This window comes from Bombus impatiens, unplaced genomic scaffold (genome assembly GCF_000188095.3).
Source record: "Bombus impatiens unplaced genomic scaffold, BIMP_2.2 scf_0581, whole genome shotgun sequence".
NCBI classification, from domain to species: Eukaryota; Metazoa; Arthropoda; class Insecta; order Hymenoptera; family Apidae; genus Bombus; species Bombus impatiens.
Genome location: NT_177000.1, coordinates 206,756 through 230,365, shown reverse-complemented (window position 1 = coordinate 230,365; position 23,610 = coordinate 206,756). Strand labels below are relative to the sequence as shown.

Here is a 23,610-nt window from a genome sequence, read left to right as displayed (position 1 = left end):
GTATGCACTACCAGCAAGGGGCCGAAGTTGTTAACACGCGTCGAGACTCGAAAGAGAAACAGGAAAAAAGCACCGGCGAAAAGGAGTCGATAAAGGGAGCGGATACCGCTGAAAGGATTTACCAGTCGCTCCGCGTACATACTCGACTTCCGCGAAAGAACTCGCGAAACTTGAACGCCCATTACCGAAAAGCTCTCGCATCTGAAAACTTTCAGCCGAGCAAACTGTCCCGGAAAAATTGTCCGCCACCACGAGCACCGTGTCTCCGTATACTTATCGTTTTGAACGCGCGTAGTCGTGCAAATGGCAGTTGAAATTCTTCTTATTTTAGCTTTTAACAGCGAATTATCCGATATGAAAGGTCGTTGATTCTGTTTAAAACGATAATTCACCCTTGAGACGTTAAGGAACGTTTTCATATGACCGATATTTTTTATTGTTTCAGGCTCGACCAGCCGGTGACCAGCTCGACGTCCGGAATGGACAGCAAAAAGGTTCGAACGATACAGCTTTTTGAAATTATGGCCCTGAAACTTAATTTCACGTGCCTTTTTCTTTGATCGATCCAAGGATCGTAAGATACGATCTTTGATTCTCATTGATAAGACGAAACGGTGCGTACACGAGTTAGGAGAAAAGCGTTAAGAGTGCTATTAACTGCCGTTTCGAACAAACTGTCGGGCAAGATCAGGACAACCGGTAGAAGATAGTGCAAGTCGAGAGAGCGTCTCTGAGGGAGTTGCATACTTTCGTCGAAGTTGGAGAAATCGATACGTGTCATAGGGGTTTATGGCAGTTGTAAAGGTTTCTTCCTTCTCCGTGCTGCACGATACTATACGGAACTCCGTGGCAGAGTTAACGATGTCGTTTGAAGTTAACGCGATTAAATCGACGCGATAAGCGGCCGAGACTAATGCAGAAATCTCACTGAATTAACCGGCAACTTTAAACGTTTCCAGTTACATCGTTTGCTCCTCTAATTACCGTCTCGCGGTGCTCTTTGATAAACTGCTAGTCGCTGCGATTTAATCAGCTCAATTATTCGTGTGCGCACAGTTCCGCGAGTTCTAATGCAACGATCAGATTAATCTTCGGATAAGAAACGATAGGTTCAAAGACCTTGGTCTTGGATGAGTCGCGATATCGCGAACTTGTCGACTAATAATTTGGGCTCTTTAATGACTAAAACGAGATCGAATATACGGGAGATAGCGCCAACTCAGCCACTGAACACGGCAAGATCCTTCTAGCACCGTAAATTCGTCGTTATTTCATTTATTATTTTTCCATGTACTGTCGTTTATTGGCTTGCGCGAAAGTGGCGAACGGTGAACCAAATATACCTATCTTCTTTCCTCCATTTGTTCTGGAAGCTTCGCTAAAATGGTGCGTGACAGCTCGTTACGTCTCTCCACAGGATATTGCCACCTTGAGTCGCAGAAAAGCAGTGACGGACGAAGGCAAAACGCGGTAGCAATTTTCACCCGCCATAAACCGCTCCAAGCGTCGTTCTCTCCTCATTTACGCTAGGCAGCCGCAGCGAAAGAAAGTCACATCGAACTACTTTCTTCTCTTCCTTTTTTCGCGAAAGGAACTTCTCCGCCTCGATCCGCTAGGGGTCGTTGAAGTTTCAAACTCGCGTCTCGCTTCGAACCGCGTAGACGGACGATTCGTCGATTCGGCAGCCAGGTAGAAATTTAGCCGAGTCATTTTTTGAATTGCCACATCTTCAATCCTGCGGTCCAACTCGGTCGAATTTCAGACTTGTCGTCGACGCTGCTTCCGTGGAAGAAAGTTTCTCGGTCGGTTTGTTCGGCCTACGAATCGCTTGAAGTCGCGCGATCCTGAACTTGCCGACGCGACACTCTCTCTCTCTTTCTTGGGAAAGAAGAATCACCCTTGTTTTCCCCGCGTTTGAGGAGCATCCCGGGAATCCACGAAGCGCGAAGACAACTGTTTGTTTTGCTTGCAGAAGCTTCGAATTTTCAAATCTGGGATGGGATGTACCGCTAGAGAACAGTTTGGACCTATTATGCTGTCCGAGCACGTAGATGCATTTGAAAGAAAAGAAACGACGAAGCAAATATTCTGCAACTAGCGAGAAAGACTATTTTAATGTTTTATCGTGGTTTATTATTTTCTTAGAATTCTCTTCTTACGAAAAACTAGAATTTGAAAGAAGAACTTAAAAAGAACATTCCAATAGTAATTGATTCTGGCTATCGACTATGATGAAACGCGAGTTTCTGCAATTCAGCGTACGTATATCGATACGAACTATGTGCGCAGTCGCATACCTTCGTGCGTGAGAACCATTCTAATCTCACGATGAATATTCATTCTCGTTTAGTCGGCGTATAACAGCCATAGATCATATACAAGACGATTCGATGACTGTTGTTGTCTCGTTATCACCGAATTATGGAAGCCAATCCAGCTTGTACGCTATACATGCGGTAGAAATGGCAGGATTCGAAAGAAAACTGCTTCGATGGAGATCGCTTCCCCGATGCAAACATTCACGACACGATGACATTTCTGATTTCCTTCCTTTTTAACATAGATTAGTTAAATTAATTCGTGTACTCGTTGGAAACTCGATGTTTCTTCGCGTTGTTATTAGCATCAGGAGAAATTACGAGAACCAGGTGTTTTTCGAATAAAATTGGCACGTGCCGGCAGCAGCAGTTGTCGGCTATAGCGCCAAACGTTCGGCAATTAAATCGACTTCCGGCAACTCGATCAGTCAAATTTTTCCAACGAAATCAGCTTTGTTGGCAATTTGTCGAGGAGATACGTTATCGTTCCTTTAATCGAGCAAAACGATGAAAAAGCTTCCGCAGGGTTCAGCAACTAGGTAGACCGAAAAAGCTCGAAGAGAATGTTCCGGGGGAAACAACCGTTTCTCGGAAAACTGGTCCACGGCCTGGAAACATGGAAAATAATAAAAAGTGGAAAAGAGCGAAGAGAAGAGACGATTAGGTACGCGCCGAGTTTCGCCTTAATCTTAAGCTCGATAGCCAGTCCGGTTTTCCCATGAAAATCAAAAGGTGGAAACCCGCTGCTCGTATGCTGACTTTTGCACGTTCGCTTACCGTTCGTCGTATTTGTCAAAAGATTTGGCACGATTCTATTTGAGTATTAATTAAATATAATTGTTAAATACTATTAATTATCAAGTATTATCTCTTCGTATCTTGGTTGCTTCTCCTTGTATTTGGTCCTGAACAGACTATTCGTACGTTTAAAATATTTATTCGATAGGTCGATGAACGTCTGTTAGAAAATTTATTCTCTGCTTCCTGTTTCTTGCGTCGTCGAACGTAGTTTAAATAATATTACGATTTCGCGGTATTTCCGACGAACGTGAGATTTTGCGGCTAGTTGATAAATTTTCCATAGGATGGACGGAATTTTCGCGCTAACTCGATCAGACAGGTAGCGGAAAAGCGGCTGCCGATCAGCTATCGAAAAATCTGTCGCTTAGGAAGCAACATGGCGCTGCACGACGTGCTACCTTGCCGACTGACCGGTATAAACGAAGTTACTCTCTCAAAACTGACCGTTTCGATAGTTCTCCGCTTCTCCATCCACTGGCTTTAACAAATTCCATCGGTCGATCCATAACGGGAACGTATTCGATGAAACGTTCCTGCCGCGCAGTCGATTTTTCATTTCTCTGTGTATTACGCAAACTGTTTGTTTTAGAATATCTCATGAGAAATCAAAGTTGTCAAAGTGAAGGAGCTAAAGCGTAGTCGTCGTATACCGAAACGATAATAAAAGCCCCCTTCTAGTCAGGAAGATCAGACACGAAAATCGATTTCCGTGGAGAAATTTCGAATAAAGGAGGTTTCGAAATATCACAGAAAAATTAAATTTAGAGATTAACCGCTATCTCGGGCAGAATCGAACGAAAGGAGAGATTTGGGTACAAGTTACGTAAATATCAGAAACGAAGATTGGTCGCTAACCGCTGTCAGTTTCCCGATGACCTGCGGTGTTGTAAGCTTAATCGACAATGACGCGGTTCCAGTTTAGAAAGTAGTTCAACTTAGTCGACCAATTGCGATCTGGGCTAGATATTTTGTGACGCGCGAAACAAACGAAAACGAAAATGATAACCGCCTGCAATTATCCAAATTTCCGGTAGCTGGTAATTATGTAAATTAGATCGAAATTTATCACACGGCATTAGCATGATAAATATTTCTGTTACCCGCGGTGGGCTTGCCGCGACACGGGTTAAATTGCCGTGTCAGCTGCTACATGCTTTAACGTCGTGTAATGCGCGCGCGATTTCTAATCTACAAAAATTTGACTGCCCGAAAGTTTCAATTTTGTTGATCTAAAACGTCGTGGCGATTTTCCACTCGCTGTAGAATAAGACGCTTGGCACTGGTATTATCATCGTACTGCGTAGAAAGATTACTCTTAAGCTCGTGTCACGTACCGCTATTTGCATGGCTCTAACTCTTACTTTCAACAACTTGCTTTCGATTTAGCCAATACGCGTCGAATCGATCGAAAACCATAGATTTGGTCGAAAAAGCAACACGTACGTACGAACAGACTATAGTAGCAGCGTGGACTCGACAGAGAAAGTAGCATAAACGAAACTAAAATGATTGCAGGTTGTCCAGGCGGCGCCGCTGCCCGTACCTGTTCAGGTACGTAGCAAGAACGATGGCTCGGGGGTGGCCGCATCCGTGTCGGGGGTTCGCAGACGAAGCGGCTCCCAAGGTTTACGATCGCCCGCCGCGAAGAGGCCACTCTCCGCTCCCGTCGCCCTTCAGGGATGGCTACACAAACAGGGCTCCGAGGGGCTGATGCTTTGGAAGAAACGGTGGTTCGTCCTCTCCGAGTACTGCCTCTTTTATTACAAAGGTCAGACTTGCCACGTTTTCCTCCCTCTGGAATTACCTGTCGCGTTCTTTCCACCGAAAAACCTTTCCCATCTTTTACCCTTTAGCCTTTTTCTTTCTCTTTCTTTTTCCCCTCGTTTTGTCTTTGGAACGAAGCAGCAAGACACAATTCCCAACGCGATACACGCGACTCGTAATTCTAGTGGTTTCATTGAGAATACCTGCTGCTTTTTCCCTTTTGTTCCTCCTTTCTCTCTTTTCCAACGTTTATTTAGTCGTAATAGTAAATATGAACGAGGAAAAAGCTCTCTTTTCGGAAGCAGAGTGTCTACGTTCTTCGCGTTCAGTTAGTTTCCATTGTAAATCTCCCGAATTATCTTTCGTTTGTCTCTGTCCATGGAGTTGCGACTAAATTTTTAAGCAACACGTTCTTCCCCTAAAAAATTAAACTATCCTTCTCCCAATTTTTAATCTCTTTTCTACGAACTTCGGTTCCAAAGTAGGAACATAGTAATTCTGCTATCTGCCGTTTATATGTGACGCGAGAAGTGGTACGAACTAGTCACTAGTCGGACAGCACCGGGTAAACGCATAATGCAAGTGGATTCGCGTCCGGACGTAATATCTTCTTCCTCTTGTTAAACTTTATCCCGTTCTTTCTTTTCTTCGTTTTCAACATCACCGCGGATATACGCGCAATTAACGTTTCGCCGAGGGGATTCATATGAAATTAACAATTTTTCCTTCCCTTCGTGTATCACGCGCAGGGGAGTTGGCACAGCTTCAACTTTCCAGCTTTCTCGTTGTTTTTCAGCGTTGTTTTCACTCGCACAGCGTTCGCTCCACCAATTTCCGTTCATCCGATTGCTATTTCCTCTTCTCGATCTTACCTCTTTCCCTTCAGATTGTTTCCTGCGGAACGCTAATTGCACGAGATCGCCAGTTTCGTACTTACTTACATGCTTCCCCTGACTGTTCCCGCGAGATCGCGCAGTTTTTACCTCTCGATGTTGTAAAATATTTTCTATCCTTGCGAAATATAATTTTCGAAAGATCGACAGATCGATGCGAGAATATTTTTGGAGAACTGTGCCTTACAGAACGTGAACAATATCTGTAGTAGAATTTTGAAAATTATTTGACGCATCTGATTAACGATAATTAAGATATTAATTTTATCTTTTTAAAAACACCGCAATTTTTCTTTAAAGTATAACCTAGAAAACATTGCGACAAAGAATTTTTATACGTTTCCTTTAATCTTCCTCTCACATTCAAAAATTTCGTTCGAATCTGCGATCATTAACGTATCACAGCTCCGGGAACAGTTGAAACTTCGTTAAAGCTTTACGTTGTATTTTTTTCAGATCCTCCTGGATAGTAGAGATACATACATAAAATACAATAAAAAGTGGTAAAAAGGTTTTACTCGATAAAATCTTTTTTCTCTTTTGAATAAAAAATATTTTTGTAAGTTTTTGTTATATAAATTTCCAGATATGCAATGTAACCGTAGAATGTCGTTATTAGCCCACCTTACGAACCTACGCTCTTCCATAATACCATACTTATCGATGTTCTAAATGAATGAAATTTGACTGGAAATTCCAGCGATTCTGTTCCGATATTGTTACACCAGAGCAGGATCAAAAATTTGAGGATAAATCTCTGGTATCTGGTCAAATAAAAACGAAAATTTCTGTTAATATCGTTTCGTAATTCAAATTCGAGTCGCATTTAAGCTTCGCTCGTGAAAACTCGCATTCTCTGGTTTGTGTTTCAGCCGTAAATGATCGTAATTTTTCGTCGCGCGATTCCTTTCTTTCGTCGAATGAAATCAGCCCGGCATTCGCGTTGCCCTGCACACCGTTCTTAATTAAGGCGATATTCTATGATGGACGCATAATGGAAACAATGCGCGTCTGGGTCATTATTCCACCGGTATAAATTAATTTACCATTGCGTTTTGCTTCGCCTACATAGACGTGAACTCGTTTACTGCGGATTTAAATTCTTACACGCGGTTATCAGTGGTTCCTGGAATGGAAACTATTAGTCTCGTTCCCTGTTATTACCTTCGTAGCCTGTCACCTTCGTTGACAACGTATCAGATATAACGAGCTTTATTATGCTCCTTATCATCTCGTTTTCCTCCCGGCTAATTTATTTGTTTATTTGTTAGAGGATCCGTTCTTTCTAGACGGAAGACGATTCTGTCGAATCGAAACGACGAATCCTAAGAGTTTGAAAGTAAGTTCCATACCAAGTTGTGTACGCTCGGACGAATCTCGCCTGCCGATTTAACGACGCGACAGCTACAATTTTCCTTGGAAAATAAATTGCACGACACTTTACGATTACGGTTAACGATTCGCGTGCATTCTCGAAAATTCCTGGCTCGGACGATGGCCCTTTCTTCCTTTTCCAGACGTCCGTTATGATATTCGCGCCGAAATTTATAACACTTTTTATCTCGTTCCTTTTCCTCTGTCCGCGGTTCAGCGTGTGATTTATGTCGACAGAGGCAGGAAGGGTGAGCGCAACCCCCGGCCGGGCTAACGCGTGTCAATGGCGCGTTAGGGCTTTCGGATGCATTCGAATCGAACCTTTCGATTTGTCAGCCTGTAAAATGATTTCCTGTCGCATTTGTCCATGTCATCGGGCATTACCGAGCGCTTGCCACGATTTTTCTGATCGATGTCAGATCGAGAGCTTTTTCATCATTCGATGGAAATCATAGTACTTTTAACGTTTTTGGCTTTTTAACGATCGGTTTTGCTAGCCATCGACAATTTTAGACAATGACTTTACTTGCGTACGAAGTAGCTACCAATTTTTGAAACAAGTATGTAGTTAAATACAGATTGAAATAACAATGAAATATTACAGCTTTGCATATGTTGCATCTGTACTCACATTCGTAATCATTTCTCGAAGTCGAACGACACGCGAATCTCGCGTCCATCTCGACGCAGATGCGAAAGTCGTCTCGCGATTCGTTTCTAGGAGGGTTGTTCGCGGCACTCGTGCCACCCTTTCGCTCTCGAATCTCCTTTCACAGAACGCGGCTACGAGGAACTCGGATGAATATTTCTCGTTAATAAACGAGAACGTCGTCGACCCCTTTGCCTCGACTTTTTCCTAGCTTTCGACGTAAATTTCTTTTCCCGCCTACTCCCTCCACTGGTTTGGCTCGAAGTGAATCGAGCCAGACGGCATGAACTTCTTCGGATCGTTTAATCCTAACGTTACAGAGTACTTAGCCAAACTTTTAGATGGTTTTGTGCGTCCATTCACCGATGAAGTTTCATTTTTTGTTTCGTTCCGCTACGAATTATTAAATAAGCGTGACGGAAACTATTGCAAAACGATTACAGAAGGAACGGAGAACAGAGCGATCGTGTTTTGCGACGGTATAGGCTTTCCGTTTATTCTTCTATAAAACTATTATTCCTCTTACATCGAGAAACGCTGAAAATTACTACTATTCGAGAATTCACGGTTTTGCCTATTGAATATACGATTTTCGAAATTTTGTTGAAATTCGGAGAAGCTGGAAGACCGAATCGATTCTTATTCCTTATGCTGTAGTCCGGATTACCATTTGACTGCAACATTCGATGAAATCGAGGCGTACTATCTTCTCTCGAATCAAAGCTTGTTTCATATTGAAAAATGATCTATTCTTTGCCAACGACGACAAATTAGACATTGATGACGAACAAATTTCAGGTCCGGAAGAGGAAAAATTGTTGGGCTCGATATTGTTGCCGTCGTACAGAGTTACCGTGTGCAAGCCCGAGGACAAAGTTAATAGAAAGTTTGCGTTCAAAGCCGAACACGCGAATATGAGGACTTATCACTTTGCAGCGGACAGTCGCGAAAGCATGAATCAGTGGGTGAACGCGTTGACTTTGGCGACTCTTCTTCAGGACCCAAGTCCGTGAGTATCTACTTTTTCCTCGTTCACAGCGATCTAACTTCGTTCGCTTCGTATCGAAGGAAAGAGAAGAGAATAAAGGATACAAAATACAAAAGCATAAAGAAATATTGAAAATCTACGGTCGTTAATTTTCTCGTTGGAAATTTCAGAGAACGAACTCGTAAAAAGAGTAATAAAAGGAGAATCGAACCAACTGTCGCTTCTGCCATGCAATAACTTTCATCGCGCGTAACCTTTTCCCGGCCAATATAAACTACCACTTGAGTATTCCAAACAATTTCAAACGATTGCAAATTTTCGAGCTGGCGCGTTATTTCGCGTCGCATGCTCGGCCGATATGGTTTGATACGTTGCATTGGCTCGATGGTTAGTTCGATGGCTGGTGACGACTCTAGTAGCAAATAATACCATCGAATTCGATCGGAATTTCATTCATCGAGAAAGGAGTTGCCTTTTACAGCGGGAAGCAGCATCGTTAGACTTGTTATTTCATGTAAAATCATTTATTTCGCGTCGCCATCGTTTCCTTACGGCCTCGTTTATTTCTTATTCCGCGTATTCCGCTTCTTCCAGCACAGCGAATTCTCGAAGTTGTACGTACCGCGGTGAACGATCGCACGTCTTCTATCTCTCTAATCGTCTAATCTATCTCTCTATCTAATGTTTTCCTCGCGGTTTTCGTATTTATCGTTAGAGAACAAAAAGATTCCCGAACCTAATAATGGCAAATTTGGTTTCCAGCAAAACCTGCTCGTCGTTTTCAACACACCTCGCAACTTGTTCGCTAATCGATGTCAACGATCGTGTTACGTAATATCTTAAATCGTGTAGCTAATTTACGCAGACACGTACGAAAAGCCTAGCCCGTCCATCTCAAAACAAATACTCGATAGTTTAAACAGCGCGATCATTCACTGCCGTGATTATGAAACATCTCCGCGTTTATTCCGTTATTTGCTCAGCAAACACGCGTCCCCGAACAAAATAACGAAACGAATAGCATAACTCGTTGCACCCGGAATGCAATTCCAAAGAAATATTCCTTCGACTGTAAGAATGTAACTCGTAATCGAGCTATTCGTTGTGCAATTAAAGAACACGAACGAAGATAAATAATCGAACAAATCGTCAAGGGGAAATTCGCTTTGTTTCTACCGAAGCGAAGATTCCAAAGAGCTACCCGTGTTCGTAGAACTATTCGAAAGTATCGCGAACGCTCAGACGCAAGTTCTCGTTTCGATCGCGGCGTAACTCGGCCGTTCGTTTGCTTTTTCAAAGTTGGCCGCGTATAAACAGCCGAGAATTTGTCGTTGCTCGGCTAAAAAAACTACGGGACGGTCGTGTTTCGTCCGCCAACTGGGTACTAGGAATTTTCTGACGAACTGCGAATCCCGATGCAGGTTTCTGACGACGACGCTGGATTTCCGCGTTTTCAGGCTCAACGACTCGACAAACGTGACGAAACTCTGCTCGAAATTAGGATCCACCGATCTTTGTCTGCACGCTGGTCTTTCGAATTAAACGTTTATCCGCGCATCACTTCGCGTCGCTCGCTTGTCGCGAGATTACGCGCGCTTCGTTGCTCAAACGTTTTCATGTACTGTACGGTTGAGTTGGAACGCTTTGATTCGCCATTCCTCGAACGAATTCAATTCTCTTTTGCGATTAGTTTTGTGAAATTATTGAAATTGCTTATTGTTCGTCGATTCGTGGATGCAATGGTCCCGTTGAATTTAGAAGGAACTATGTCGTCTCGGGGCGAACGATTCGAGCACAACTGCGCGATATTCTGAACGATAATCGAACAAATGAAATATGCTTCAGTGGAGCCGGCGAAGCAGCGGTGGTAATCGAGATAGCTGGCCAGCCGGACGGGGAGCGGAGCGCACGGCCGAGCGTCTCCTCGATTTCCTCGATTCTGAATCAGAGTGCGGACGACAGCGACTCTGGATTTCACGGTTTTCAATCGCGGGACGATCCGAGCCACGCTTCCAACAACAACTCTAGCCCGAACAGCGTAAACACCGCCTCTTTCCCCAATCTCAGTGGCAGCAACAGCAACAGCAACACCAACAACGGAAACAACAACGGCAGTAACAACAATAACATCATCACCAACACCGGTAACAACAACGCGAACGAAGTTCAGCCAATGGTAAACGGCTGGATTCAACAGCAAACTCCGTACGGTCAACCTAGCACGTCGCAGCACCAACATCAGCAACAGCAACAGTACGGTCAGCTGATGCCCTCTTCTCAGCAACTGCAGCAGGTTCACTCCCACCAACATCAAGCGTTGCTTCATCAGCATTTGTCTCATCAGAGTACCAATCAAACTCATCAGCTCCATCATAACAAACACGTCGTCCAGCAGCCGCAATCCCAGTCGCACTTGACAGCCAGCAACGTACAAACTGTGCAGCCCATGGCCCGAAAATTCGGTCAACCGATCTACGCGAACGCCCCGCCCAAACCTAGAAGACTGACCGACGGATCGACAGAGTATTCGACTCCGTCGCCGGATCCGGACTACCGGAAATCACCGGTATCGCCGGACGTTACGGTGACCAGCAAGAGCCCGATGTCGGACTACGACAGAGGCAGCGTGATCTATGGGACGAGGATGAATCAACCGTCGCAGCAGAGCCTCAGAACGGATAAATCGGGCTTGAATTACGGGTACGGGCAGGTGCAAACGGAAAGGCGCACGCCCGACACGTACGGTCGTAGCGCGGCTAAACCGCGATCCGCCAGAGGGAACGGTGACTACGAGGAAGTTTATGGGGCTCCTCAACTGTATCAGAGGCCAGCTGGACCTGTTGGCTATACCAAAGGATCCTCGCCAGCACCTATTCCGATTCCGCTGTACGCGCAACAACATCAGCAGTATCAGCAGCAGATTCATTCTCCTGGCACGCCCTCCAATAGTAAGTATATATCTTCGTTCGAAATATGGTATTCGATAGACGAGACTAAAGTCGACCTGGTTTGACAAATGTAAGTGGAATAGATAACATAAATTGTACGAATCGACCCTATCCAATTAGAGACAATTAGAGCCGTAAATGCACATTTTTTTCCTTTTACGTAACATCGCTATATGCTGGAACATTAACACATTCTTGTTGGCAGAGAACTTTCTAAACTCTCAAAGTTAACTAGCACAACGGTAATTAACACGGGAGAAACGCGTGAAAAATTGGACTGTACTTGCTTTGTCCGCGAATATTCTTTAACCTTATGACACGTATGTATGTAAGAGGATCGTTGATCCAATTTGATTCAGTGCCAATAATGAGGCAACCGAGGACGCAGCCACCACCGCGACCGCATAGCGCGGACTTCTTGGAGTACGAAGCTACCAGGAAGCCTCATCAGCAGATGCCACCGCAGTGCGAAGAATCGCTGAATCAACAGAGGCGTCCACAAAGGCCTAAATCGAGTTTAGACATAGTCACTCCGTCGGACGCTACCAACGACGGTTATTTCTATTCCGAGGAAAGGTAACCGATGATTTATTCCATTATACGTAGGTTGAGCCAAGTAAGCAAAGCAAAATTGTACGGAGGAACGGCCTTGAACCGTTAAATTCTACGAGACTTCTCGTTTCGGTCGTATTCGTTGAATTACGAAACGTTCGAATCGAAGAACAAGACATTACGTTCACAAGACGTTTCGATATTTCAAAGATGTCGCTTATGATACGTTCGTTTCAGATACGCGGCGCAGATGCGGCAGTCCTCGGTTTATCTCCATCAAACACCTCAGCATCATCAGCAACAAAGGAACCAATCGCTTTCCCGAGCAACAATGCCGTCGAAAGCATCGGGAATCCGCGACAGAAGCGACGAGAGTAGAATAGCAACGCTGCCGGAAGTTTCCTGCTCTGGCCTGAGGCGGACGCAACGCGAGCACGTTCATCAGCAACACGCGATACCTCACCAATCCCTTCAAAGGCACACCGAGTGAGTCACTGCTCGTCGATCTCTCTTTCAGCTTTCTACCGCCTTGACAAATGCTCCTCGATATTTTTTTTAATACGATTCCCGTAGTATCATTGTCAAAGATGTTTTACGAAATGACCGGCGGAAGACGATCCGAAACAGCCATTTGGAATTTTGCAAATTTCATTTTCTATCTACGTATATTTATCTTTCGATCTAGTGTTATTAAAAGTAAAGTACCAGTACCGATACTTGCGAAAACCACATGGAAATTGATAATGCTCGGTATTTACACTGTGTGCATTTCAACATGGTCCTTGCAACAATGGTGTCGCGTATCGAAATATCTTCTATACGCTATTTACTTTTCTGATCTGGACGAGTACGCCGTTGTTTTACGACACGAATGAATTTCCATTTTTTCTTAGTTTAATGATTCGCCGTATCGATAAGCCCTTTTTACGAATAGATGATACGTTTTTATCGAACTGGTACGAAAAACCAGAAAAATATATTTTATCACACGTATGGATAATCGACGTACAAAAATAATGTTATTTCTTGTCTAAAACTGTCTCCTACGTTACACAAAATTCCCTGAAGCAAAGGCGTCGTTCGGTATCCGTGGGTCGATGGAAATGAGAACCTGCTGTCGAAAAAACGACGCGCGACTAAACGTATAAAACGTTGGAATCTTGTTGGCTGATCTAGGGTGAACAGCAACGAGGCGAAACTGAGGCGATCGTTGCGAGAGAAGAGTTACGAGTCGAGTAACCGAGAAATGTTGAGTCACATGGCCGAGGACGGAACGGTGCCGCGAAGAATTCCACGAGAGTACGAGTCGTCGATGGCGGCGGGGTGGGGCGGCAGACCGACGAGTCACACGGCCCAGGGGACTACTCACGTGGGCCAACCGTGTCACGCTCCTCACGCCGCTGCCAGACGATGGAACGAACAGCAACAGTTCTGCAGATCGGCGTCCGCGCGTCTCCCGAGGACCAGGCATCCGGCCGCCTTGGATCCCGACGACGACGACTACGATTACGGAGAACGATCATCCGAACAGGACTCGCGGGATGGTGAACGAAAGATACAGCAGGTTGGTTCTATCGGACTTTCCTCCTTTTATCCAAACTGTCATTGTGTTTTTCATATTTTACAAAGTGCAGCGTAGCATCCGCAATTTATTAAAGTCGACGTGGAAAGTTGTCAGTTTGGTTTTCGATAAGTTACGGCTAGTTCGAAAATTACTTCTTCGTCGGAGAAAAGTATAAAATGTGAGACTGACTATGGATCTGAGAGATTAAAGTTAAAAATACGATTGAAACGCGAGTGTTTTGTAATTACGTGCAACGCGAGTTTATTCTGGAGAGGAACGCAGAGAAGAAAAGTGCTCACGTTTAGTTTTTAGCGTGTTCGAGTTGCGATACCGCTTACTATATAACCTTGGGCGATAGAAAGTAACGGAGTGGAAGTTGGAAACACCGAGTTATTGCTACGCTTTGTAGTATCCCCATTCGCTTCATTCAGTGGCATACAAAATTAATTGAAACATTCTCTCCATTGATCCTTTTTCAAAAATTTCTGATCCTTCGAAATATTTACAAATGGCAGTGAGAAGTCAGCAAAATAGCTTTGTTATACGTAAATATCTGCAAATTCGTAATACCGATTCGAGAAAACGATATCAATGAATCAGCTCTGCAATAATCTGTAGCAATACTCACTTGCTATGGCAACGAAGCAACGTTTTTGTGAATCGCATAGTAAACTATCGCCGAGATTCCAGAGAATGACCGGATGTTTGAGGAACGCTTTAGAAATTCCCAAAGGCGCTCGTATAGAGATGACTCAAATCGTTGGTTCGCTTTCCTCGGTGTAATCGTGAACCGCGTACGATTGTTTGACGGACGGAATAATTCGTAGGCCGCACAGGCACGAAAAGATGATTCATACGAAGGTGCAACCTGCACGCCGAGTACCTGCATTTATGTCACGCCGCGTTTCGTGACTCTGCTTTCACTGCGATCCGTTCGATCTTCGTCATCGTTGCGAGCAGAGTTGTTACGGGGTTCCTCGATCGTCGGACGTTCCTCGCTGCAAACTGATTTCCTCGTGCCCCTATTTTGTGCGTCCGACTCGAATCACTTTTATTTCTTCTCGGATCAGTCTTCCAGACTGTTATTCGGTTTTTTTTTTTGTCGTTTCTTTTTGATCGACCGTGTAACTTGCCGATACGTTCGACTTTGACCAACGTACCATGCCTTTAGAATGTTACGCAATCGATGGTCGTACAGGACGAGTTTCTGACGTTTCAGGAGTTTAGAATGCATCGGTGTACAACTGAAAAAGTTATTTTTACAAGTACAAAAATTAAATGGCACTCCTGACATTTATAGTTGTCTCGGATAAACCTGAAAGATCAATCTTGCAAATATACGGATAAATTTAAAAGAAACATTTTTAGAAAATTCGAACGGCTAATATAGGCGAAGAAGCCTGGCGAAGTGAATAAAAATGACGTTTTATTTCAGACCAAAGGATCACGATAAGCTTCTTTATATACGAGATAATGGAATTAAATCGCATCGAGACGAAGTTATTTTTAAGTTTATAATTACCGTTCGATGCCTAGACGGAATGGCCTAGTATCGTATAGTTAACAAATATCATTGACGTCTTTTAAAAAAACAAAGTGTCATCGTGTTTAATGCTCCGTAGGAGAACGGGTTCGTAAGACGCTTTTCCACAAGATGCATGTGTTTGCAGCGCGAGGAGTCAATGAAGCGACTGCTGGAATGGAAGCAGCGAATGCTGCAATCGCCGTTAACCCGGAAGCCATCGACCTCGGTAAACAGAGGACGGGCGCAGAACGAGCTGTCCAACTATTACAAGCAGCAGGCGCTGCTCGAGCTCGCTGCTCACGAGGCCTCTGTCGCAGAGGGTCGTCACTCACGGCGAAGAGAGGACGGTCATCGGCCACATGTCCGCAGCAAGAGCACCGACGGCCGCCGGACTGTCGCCAACGTTTCGCGATACAACAGCTACTCCAGCGACGACGAAGGTAGGGACACCTCGCCTGAACTTGTTATCTGAGTTGTGGCTTCTCCGACACGGGCCGTTCCTGGGACCATTTTCCTTTCAGTACACGAATAAGCTTCTTTAGAACGTTCGATTTTACTTTGTACGTTGACTTTGTATAATTCCGTAAATTACTTTGGGACCAAATTTTACGATTAACCAGAAAAATTGTTCGGCGTGTTTCATTACCAAGGTCGTGGTTGAAAGATCGTTTTAACGCTTAGTTCGCTAATTGTATCTTAAAAAATATATCGTGTTAAGAATTTTTGGACGATTTATACAAAATTTTGCATAAATATGCCCACGAACGTGCCGCGTCTATTGACTGAAAGAATTCTAAGTAGATAGTTGGACTTTACCAAGTATGATAGCAAACGCTAACCAGTATAACCGCCCTAACACGGTCGACGCACTTACGCGTGTGCTCTGCGAAATAAACCTTAAAACGAATAAAACGCTTCTGTATTGTGTTGCACGAGTCGATAGTATCGCATTAGAGATACGTTAGCGAAGAACGAGAGGAGACGCTGATTGCGCATGAAACCAAGGATTTATATTTTTTCTACGTACCAGTTTTCAAATAAAGTGCCTTGAATCAATTTGAGAGTCGAATTAATCTGTGTGTCACGAATCCTGTTACACTTTCATTAAAATTACTTTAATCATCTTCTTGAAACTAACACAAGTACGAACGTACGAACGAATCGAAATAAAACGAGAAAAAGAGACGCATATGTTTTAGCGACATTTCGCGATCGAGACCGAGCGGACATCGCTACTACAACGTTCGGAATTTCCTCGTCTGTGCTCTCTTATCTTTCTTTAGCTGTTCTTCTCTCTATCGCCAAGTTGCCCCTCGTCAAGGGGTTGATCAAATTTGTAGATAGCAAGAAACTTTAAGAAAGGTGAAAGGAAACCGAAAAATAGACGCAAAAAAGATAGAAAATAAATAAGCATAAGAAAAGAGCGGAATCTGCAAACATTTTCTCCGTGGGGCTCCTTCTCTTTGTTGCTGTTGGGTCTGGGCTGACTGGTGAATGGGAACGATTAACACCTTTGGAAATTAACTAGCGAAACCGTCCGTTACGACTTAACGCTCGTACTACAGCCATACTACTTTGCAAAATGTGGGTCAGCATGGCATGTCGAGGATTATATCACTAACACTATCGTAGAGGCGTTCGATTGTGGTCGCCGTCTAACTTCCAGCTCGTAATACGTGTTTTTGTCGTCGAGCGATCGAGAACACGTCGGATCGGTTCATGGATCATTGCGAGATTGGTTTATTTTCTTCTAATGCATAAAATGCGATTACTCTTGGCTACAACTATGATATCTAATGTTACTTTTCTCGATATTTAATACAAGGATCCTGTATTCCTGTTAAATTCCGAATGATTCTCGTAACGATCAAGACCGATTCCAGCTTGCTACTTTAGCTTGAATTGTACCGACAGGGTTGGGTTGTCATTAATCACATTCGTGAGTAACGAACGTCCTCGTGTGTTTGTTTTGTAACGGACGAATCAGAGCTGGGAGATGTCCGGAGGAAGCGCACGCGTAGACCCTCGCATGCAGGAAGGAGCCCCCGCCAGCACGGAGACAATCGTTCGTCGGGAAATCCGCTTCACGATGCCATCCCCGGAAGTGGCCGCCAGAGTCAGAACGCTATTCGAGTCTCGAACGACCGACAACCGAGCCCCACCGCTACCGTTCTACCTAATCTGGGAGGAATACCCCCGGATGCCGGGTACGAGGAGGTCAGCTTCCCTCCTATACCGAGAACCGAACGTTCTCCGGAGTATCTTTCCTCCGGGCAGACGTCTACTACGAGAACCGATCGGCAAGATCACGATACCTCTTCCATCGACGAAGACAAACTCAAGAAGAAACCGTCCGGGATCCTCAAGACTTCTACGGTTTACGGTGTCGAGCAAGCCGGCAAGAATTCGAATTGCTCGACCGGATACGCGACAGACACCTGGCCTGCCCAGAAAACGGTTCAGTGGACCACCAAAAAGGAACCCGACGATTGGGATTCCAATATCGATGAGAGCAAGGTCATCAAAGAATTTTCTTATCAGTACATCAAGGAGGAGCTGGAGTCGAAGAAGGAGGACAGGTCTGCGGCTAAACCGGAAACCATGAATCTGGTGCAGTGTAGGATACGATCGTTCGAGCTAAACATGGATGGCTCGAGTCCGGTGAAGGAGGTATTCGCCATGCAGGAACCACTAAAAGTGTCTCCTCTTCAAGCGACGGAAGCCCACGTCTCTAAGCTAGACTGTTCGAAAAAGACGTCGTCGATAATCCGCAGCTTCGCTCTGGGTGATTCGGATTCTCAAGATTGTAAGTACAAAAGCGTCAAAGACGGCCATACCAAACAAGCGTCCACGGATAGCAACAAATCCGTGAAGGATCTGCTGGCGGATTTCGAGAGGAAGTCTCGACAGGTTCAAAGACAAGAATACGGTAGGCACCAGGAAGTGAAACACCGTGGAGTGTTCAGCGACTCGGAGGCTTTGCTGTACGATACGGGCAGCGATCTGGATCAGCGTGAGAGAAACGAAGACGCGCAGAACGAGAGGACCCTACAGATCGATCAAGTTGTACCTGAGCCTATCAACGACCATAGAATGTACACCGACACGACGAAGAAGAAGGGGGACGTCTCCTTTAGACGCAAGAAAAGATCATCGTCCAAGGAGAGCGAGAGCGATCAAACCATACCTACGGAGGATCTAGACATCCTATCGAATCCCAGTTGCGCTAGGTTAAGCGTCACGGAATCTCTGTTGACTCACGGCGATCGTTTCTCCGGAGAAAGCGGTACCACGAGTCCCACCGTGAAGCAAGAGGATATCAGTCCCGAAGAACACTATCTGCCCATGACTCCTAGAAAAGCTATATTGGATCCGAACGACGACAGACCGAATCCAAAGATGATGGAGAGCCTATTTGCCAATTTGGACCACGAGGAAAGTTCGTACGTGGAGATGGCGCAGAACGGTATGACCCATTCCCTTTTGGCGCCCACCGACGAAGGTAGAAAACACGATTCCGGCGATTATTCTACCTTGGACACGCCTCACTACGAGTTCGTTTGTGTGTCTGACAACAAAATGGAGCCAGTGTACATGGAGGTGAGTCAGTTGTCGGGAAAGGAGGAACAAGACGGTGGAAAGATGTCTCTTTCAAAGAGAAACGACGATTCGACATATTCGAGGACAACCGATCTCCCCGATATTTTAACAGCCCTCAAGTCCGATAGTTCGGACGCCGATGACGAATCCTCAAAGGATCTCGATTCGATCGACGCTCCACGGCATCCTAGGTTCAGTCTGTCGGATACTTTCAGGCCCGCCTCCTATTATTTAGGCGCTAGTAGAACCATGATCGCGGAACTGCACGATTCTTCCGACAGCGAGCTGGTATCACCCCCGCCTATTCCAACCTCCCCGCCTCCGTTGGACGATTTGGACTCTTTGGACATGCAAGAATCTTTAGAAATCAAAAAGGTGTCTCCGCAAGTAGCGGTGACGAAAGATAACACTTCGGGCAGAGACTCTCCGAAGTCGTGGAACAAACCGATGGGTCAGATCGAGACCCATAGGCCTCCGTCGAGATTTTCGGACGCTACCATCAGCTCCACTTTTAGAGACAGTAGAATATCTTTGGAGAGCGCGTCCGGAAGCGACTCGGTGGAACTGAGGATGCCCGAGGAGGAAGCGAGACACAGACAATTGAAAACCAGACCAGTCAGCGAAGTGTGCGAAGTTCTCGACAGCTTAGACGAATTGGAGTCCCTCGGAAGCCGCTTCGACGGAGCTAGTATCGACTTGGATCAGTACCTGGAGGAACTGCAGGCTCGCGACGCCTTCAACGTCGACTTGTATGCGAAAGATCTCAGTTACAATAGCATTTACGGATTCAACGAGAACATGATGGTAGTGGACAAGCTTCAGAAGACCACCTGCCGCGATCTGTCGAGGCAAGCGAACTTGGCCTTCGATAATCTCGACCAATCTCTAAGGTACGGCGCTGCGAACAAAATGGGATCGGCGAGTAGCTTGCCTTCGATGAGAGTCTGCGACGCTCCTCCTTCTCATCAGCACTCGCAATCCTTCACCGGGGATGCTCATTACGAAAATATTTCGAGCTTTTCTCCACTGAGAAATTCACCGGCGATTCGATCGGACAACCAATCGCGAGACAATTCGCACGGTCTTCAGAGAGGATCTCAAAATAATCTGCTTACGGCTTCTCATAGCAGAGACTCTAGTTACTCTCTGGCCTCTGGAGCCGCTTCGATCTCGACTTCTATGGCTTGTCAGAGACCTGCCAGCGCCCAGTCCTCCATGCACTCTCCTACGGGTTCGATGTCCTTAGGAAACCACGGGAACAGTTTGGTCGGCAACATGCTGCAAAACGCGAGTCCCTACTCCGATCTACGGTTCCAAAGTCACTCGAGGTCGGCCAGTCAGGATTCCGCTAGATACTCCATGATATCGAACCACAGGTCGTCGTCCAGTCAAGATTCCAGTCACTATCAAACTTCGACGTCTACGGTTAAGGCAAATCCCGCGCCTCAATCGTATCTGCCAGGCGAGCCACATCTACAGAGCGAGCAGTCAGGCGCTCCTTACTACTACTCCGATCTCCAAGGTAGCGTAAACGCCGTAGACACCGCCGAGTCGATGAAGCCGATCGGTCATTCTTCCAGATTGCCTCAACTAAACAATCAAAGAGACGACGCATCCGCGTTAAACAAGAGGAACGATATAGGACGTATCGTGAATCCAATTTCCAGGCAAATGCCCAGACAGATTCAAGTGGATGACATAGACGAGGCTAGGCGAATAGCAGCCGAACTCAGGAAAACTACTTGTCAACTGTTGGGCGACAACAAAGTCGATCTCGTAGACAAGAAGAACTTTTACGAAGCCGATACTCTGAGGAGGGTAAAATCTACCGATCCACTGCCTGATATCTCGTCGGCAGAGATTAGCACGAGGAATCTGTATCCGCATGGCCTTCGCGATAAGTCGAACAGCCAATCGAACAGCCGAGACACCTTCGAGTTGACACTTGGAACGCAGACGTCCCATCGAAGGTCTAGGTCTTTGGAGGGCCTTTTGGACGACGTCGGGCTTCAGAATCTGGTGGAACAGAGGAACAGAAACAACCGAGTAGCAACGGTTCCGCCCACTCAGGCTGAGGAAGAAGCGCCTCAGAACATGGGCGGCATCGGTGGCGGTTCTACGTCGAACAGCTTCAACGTCGATGACCCCTGGGAGCAGGACTCCTTGTGGAGAGAAAGTCTCCGGCGAGTGAGTCTAAGAAATGCCAGGTCCCTGGACAATTTGGGCAGTCCACCAAGACCGACCATATCTAGCTCGGACTCGAAGGGACGGAACAAAATCACTCGTGGTGCCACCTACGTGAATGACAGCGTGATGTTGCGACGGGAGAATTGCTCGGAGGATTCTTCGGACAGGCCACGCGTGAAACGTCGAGCTAGCAAGGAACAAGAGAGGGACGAGATGGTCGACGATCTGACGTACGAGAGTCTGTCGATGGAGCGGATTCACGCGAGCGGGTACGTGTGGGACGCGCAAAACGAGGCTTACCGAAAAGCCACCGCCGAGGATATGGATCATTTTTTAGAGGAAGGCAACCTTCCCCCGGTTCGCTCGATCTCGGAGACAACGCGGCAGATGTCCGGGCCTGCGGCGACGTCCGCGGCGTTCGAGCTCGATCGAGAGAAGCTACGGCAATGGGATCTGCTGTCGAGCGCCTGCTTGCTCCAGGAACAGCAGCGCAGCTCAATGGCGGACTCGGGGCGAGGGTTGCCAATTGCGGAACGACCTGGAGACGTTCTCGATGCGTCGAGGAACGGTGCACCGGTGCTGAACAACGGCGCCGGCACCGGGCCGATCACGAGCGCGACGGTTGCGGCCAATCGCGATCGGGACGTCGTTTTGGAGGTGCTCGAGAAGGGCGTACAGCAGAGTACCTCGACGGCGACGACGACGACAACGACAACAACGACGACGACGGCAGCGGAATATCTCGGGCCGAGCAACAGACAGGATTTGAACCAGGAGACTAAGGAAGCTTGTAACAGGGCTGCAGGTGAGTGGCTCCTCAAGACACCCGGTGGTGTGTTCAGGAAGTGACTGACTGGCCGTGTTCCAAAGCCTCGTCCGGCTCTCGTGCGGATTCGACCGGCCGAAGTTCTTCTCGCTCTGCTATCTCGTCGATCGGTCGAAATGCTCGATGGATTTGTTCATTACCAAATGTACCTGCGTTTTACGGTGGACTGTATAGCGTTCGTTGCCACGCCAAATTTTCCTATTCTTTTGGAACCTGAACCAAGTGCCGCGCTGGACGAATACGTTTCTATTTCGCGACGTTCGATCGCGCCAACGATAAGATCGTTTCAGCGACGCTCATCGAATATTACCTGCCTTGAAAAGAATGTAATGGGATTTTGATCGTATCGCGATTATTGTCGTATCGTAATTGTAAAATAAGGGATGAAATACTTGTATTTGTTTTTGTATACCACACTGTTCGATAATTAGTTCCAATGAAATTTGTATATGAAAATGGTTCGAAAGAAAGAGGCAAATTAAATATATTTCCAGACCGGCAAACATGCAAACGAACGAAACCGATGCTACTCGTTCGGTCCAACGACCGATTCAAATTTCAAAAGAATATCACTTTTGTATTATCTACGATTAGTTGCCAAACAAGACCGCGTTCCAACTTGCATCCCACTGGTGTTCACGCTGTTCTCGGAAACAAATTACACGTTGTATCGCTTGTTCGGTCGAAGTAAGGAAAAGATCACGTTGATTTGATTTGCAGATACAAACTTGGCCGATGATCGTGCGACGAATGACGTTCAAAGTAGTGCGAGTTGGAACACGGCCTGACAGATGAGTGTGCGTGAACTGATACGTGTGTGAGTGCCTCTTGCTAACAGTCATTGTACGCCAAGGCAGAAACTACAATCCTGAGATTGCTCGAATCGTTCGATCGCTTTCTTTCTCGTCGCGGTAAAAGTACTAATTCGCCATAGAGAGATAATTGCGAACGAACGAAATGGATTTTACCTTTGATTCTAAAGCGTTTTAACGCAAGACTCTGCTAATCTGCCGTGCGTCTTCTCGAATAGAAAGTCATGCGCTGTTTATCGCGTAAAAAAATGTTTCGTGGCAAGAAAAGTATCGAACGAACGATCGATAGCTTGATGTGCCTTTTTCTCAATAGACGAAAGAATTAGAAGGAATATTATATATCAGGGTACGAACTAAGAGAATAAGATTTTAACGGCGATGTACGATTAATATGTTGTGACTCGATAATCGTACCATAATCGCAGGGATCTTGTTCACAGACATTTTTACTAACGTTAAGTTCCACTGGTGTGTATGTATATACGCGTTGAATACTCGATTTTGTTCTTTTTCTTTTTTAATACGTAGTATTAATCACAGTTTTAGCATGTAAGCGTGACTGAAAAAGGATAGAGTTCAAGTTTCTTCTTCGTCGTTACATCCTTTTAATGTATTTTATATATTTATCTCTGTGACGTCGAATCACTACAGTAAATGTCTTTTTTTTACAAAATTTGTCGTAAATCGAGTCTTCGATAAATTTAAATTTAAAGAATTAAATATATCCGATGATCCGATTATGTAAAGAAAAGACGAAACAAACTTTTTCTCGTCGGTAATGAACCGAGATACTACAGCTCTAACAATGT

The 23,610-nt window shown here is 45.5% G+C and overlaps 1 protein-coding gene across 16 annotated transcripts in view; it reads left to right on the top strand.

Annotated features, from left to right (window-relative positions):
* The window catches only part of LOC100742314, a 189,628-nt gene that overhangs the window by 116,792 nt on the left and 49,226 nt on the right, over positions 1-23,610 (top strand). For 13 of the 16 annotated variants that reach the window (XR_004462186.1, XM_033322226.1, XM_033322230.1 and 10 more), the window contains 9 exons: positions 446-494; positions 4,635-4,887; positions 8,598-8,808; positions 10,633-11,735; positions 12,095-12,311; positions 12,525-12,773; positions 13,464-13,851; positions 15,522-15,816; positions 17,364-21,968. Coding sequence is in view for 15 of the 16 variants with exons in the window: in XM_033322230.1 (XP_033178121.1) it covers positions 446-494; positions 4,635-4,887; positions 8,598-8,808; positions 10,633-11,735; positions 12,095-12,311; positions 12,525-12,773; positions 13,464-13,851; positions 15,522-15,816; positions 17,364-21,968 (7,370 nt within the window). In the remaining variant the exon portion in view is untranslated. The remainder of the gene's footprint in view (positions 1-445; positions 495-4,634; positions 4,888-8,597; positions 8,809-10,632; positions 11,736-12,094; positions 12,312-12,524; positions 12,774-13,463; positions 13,852-15,521; positions 15,817-17,363; positions 21,969-23,610) is intronic. The other 3 variants (XM_033322220.1, XM_033322218.1, XM_033322219.1) reach the window with 3 other exon arrangements.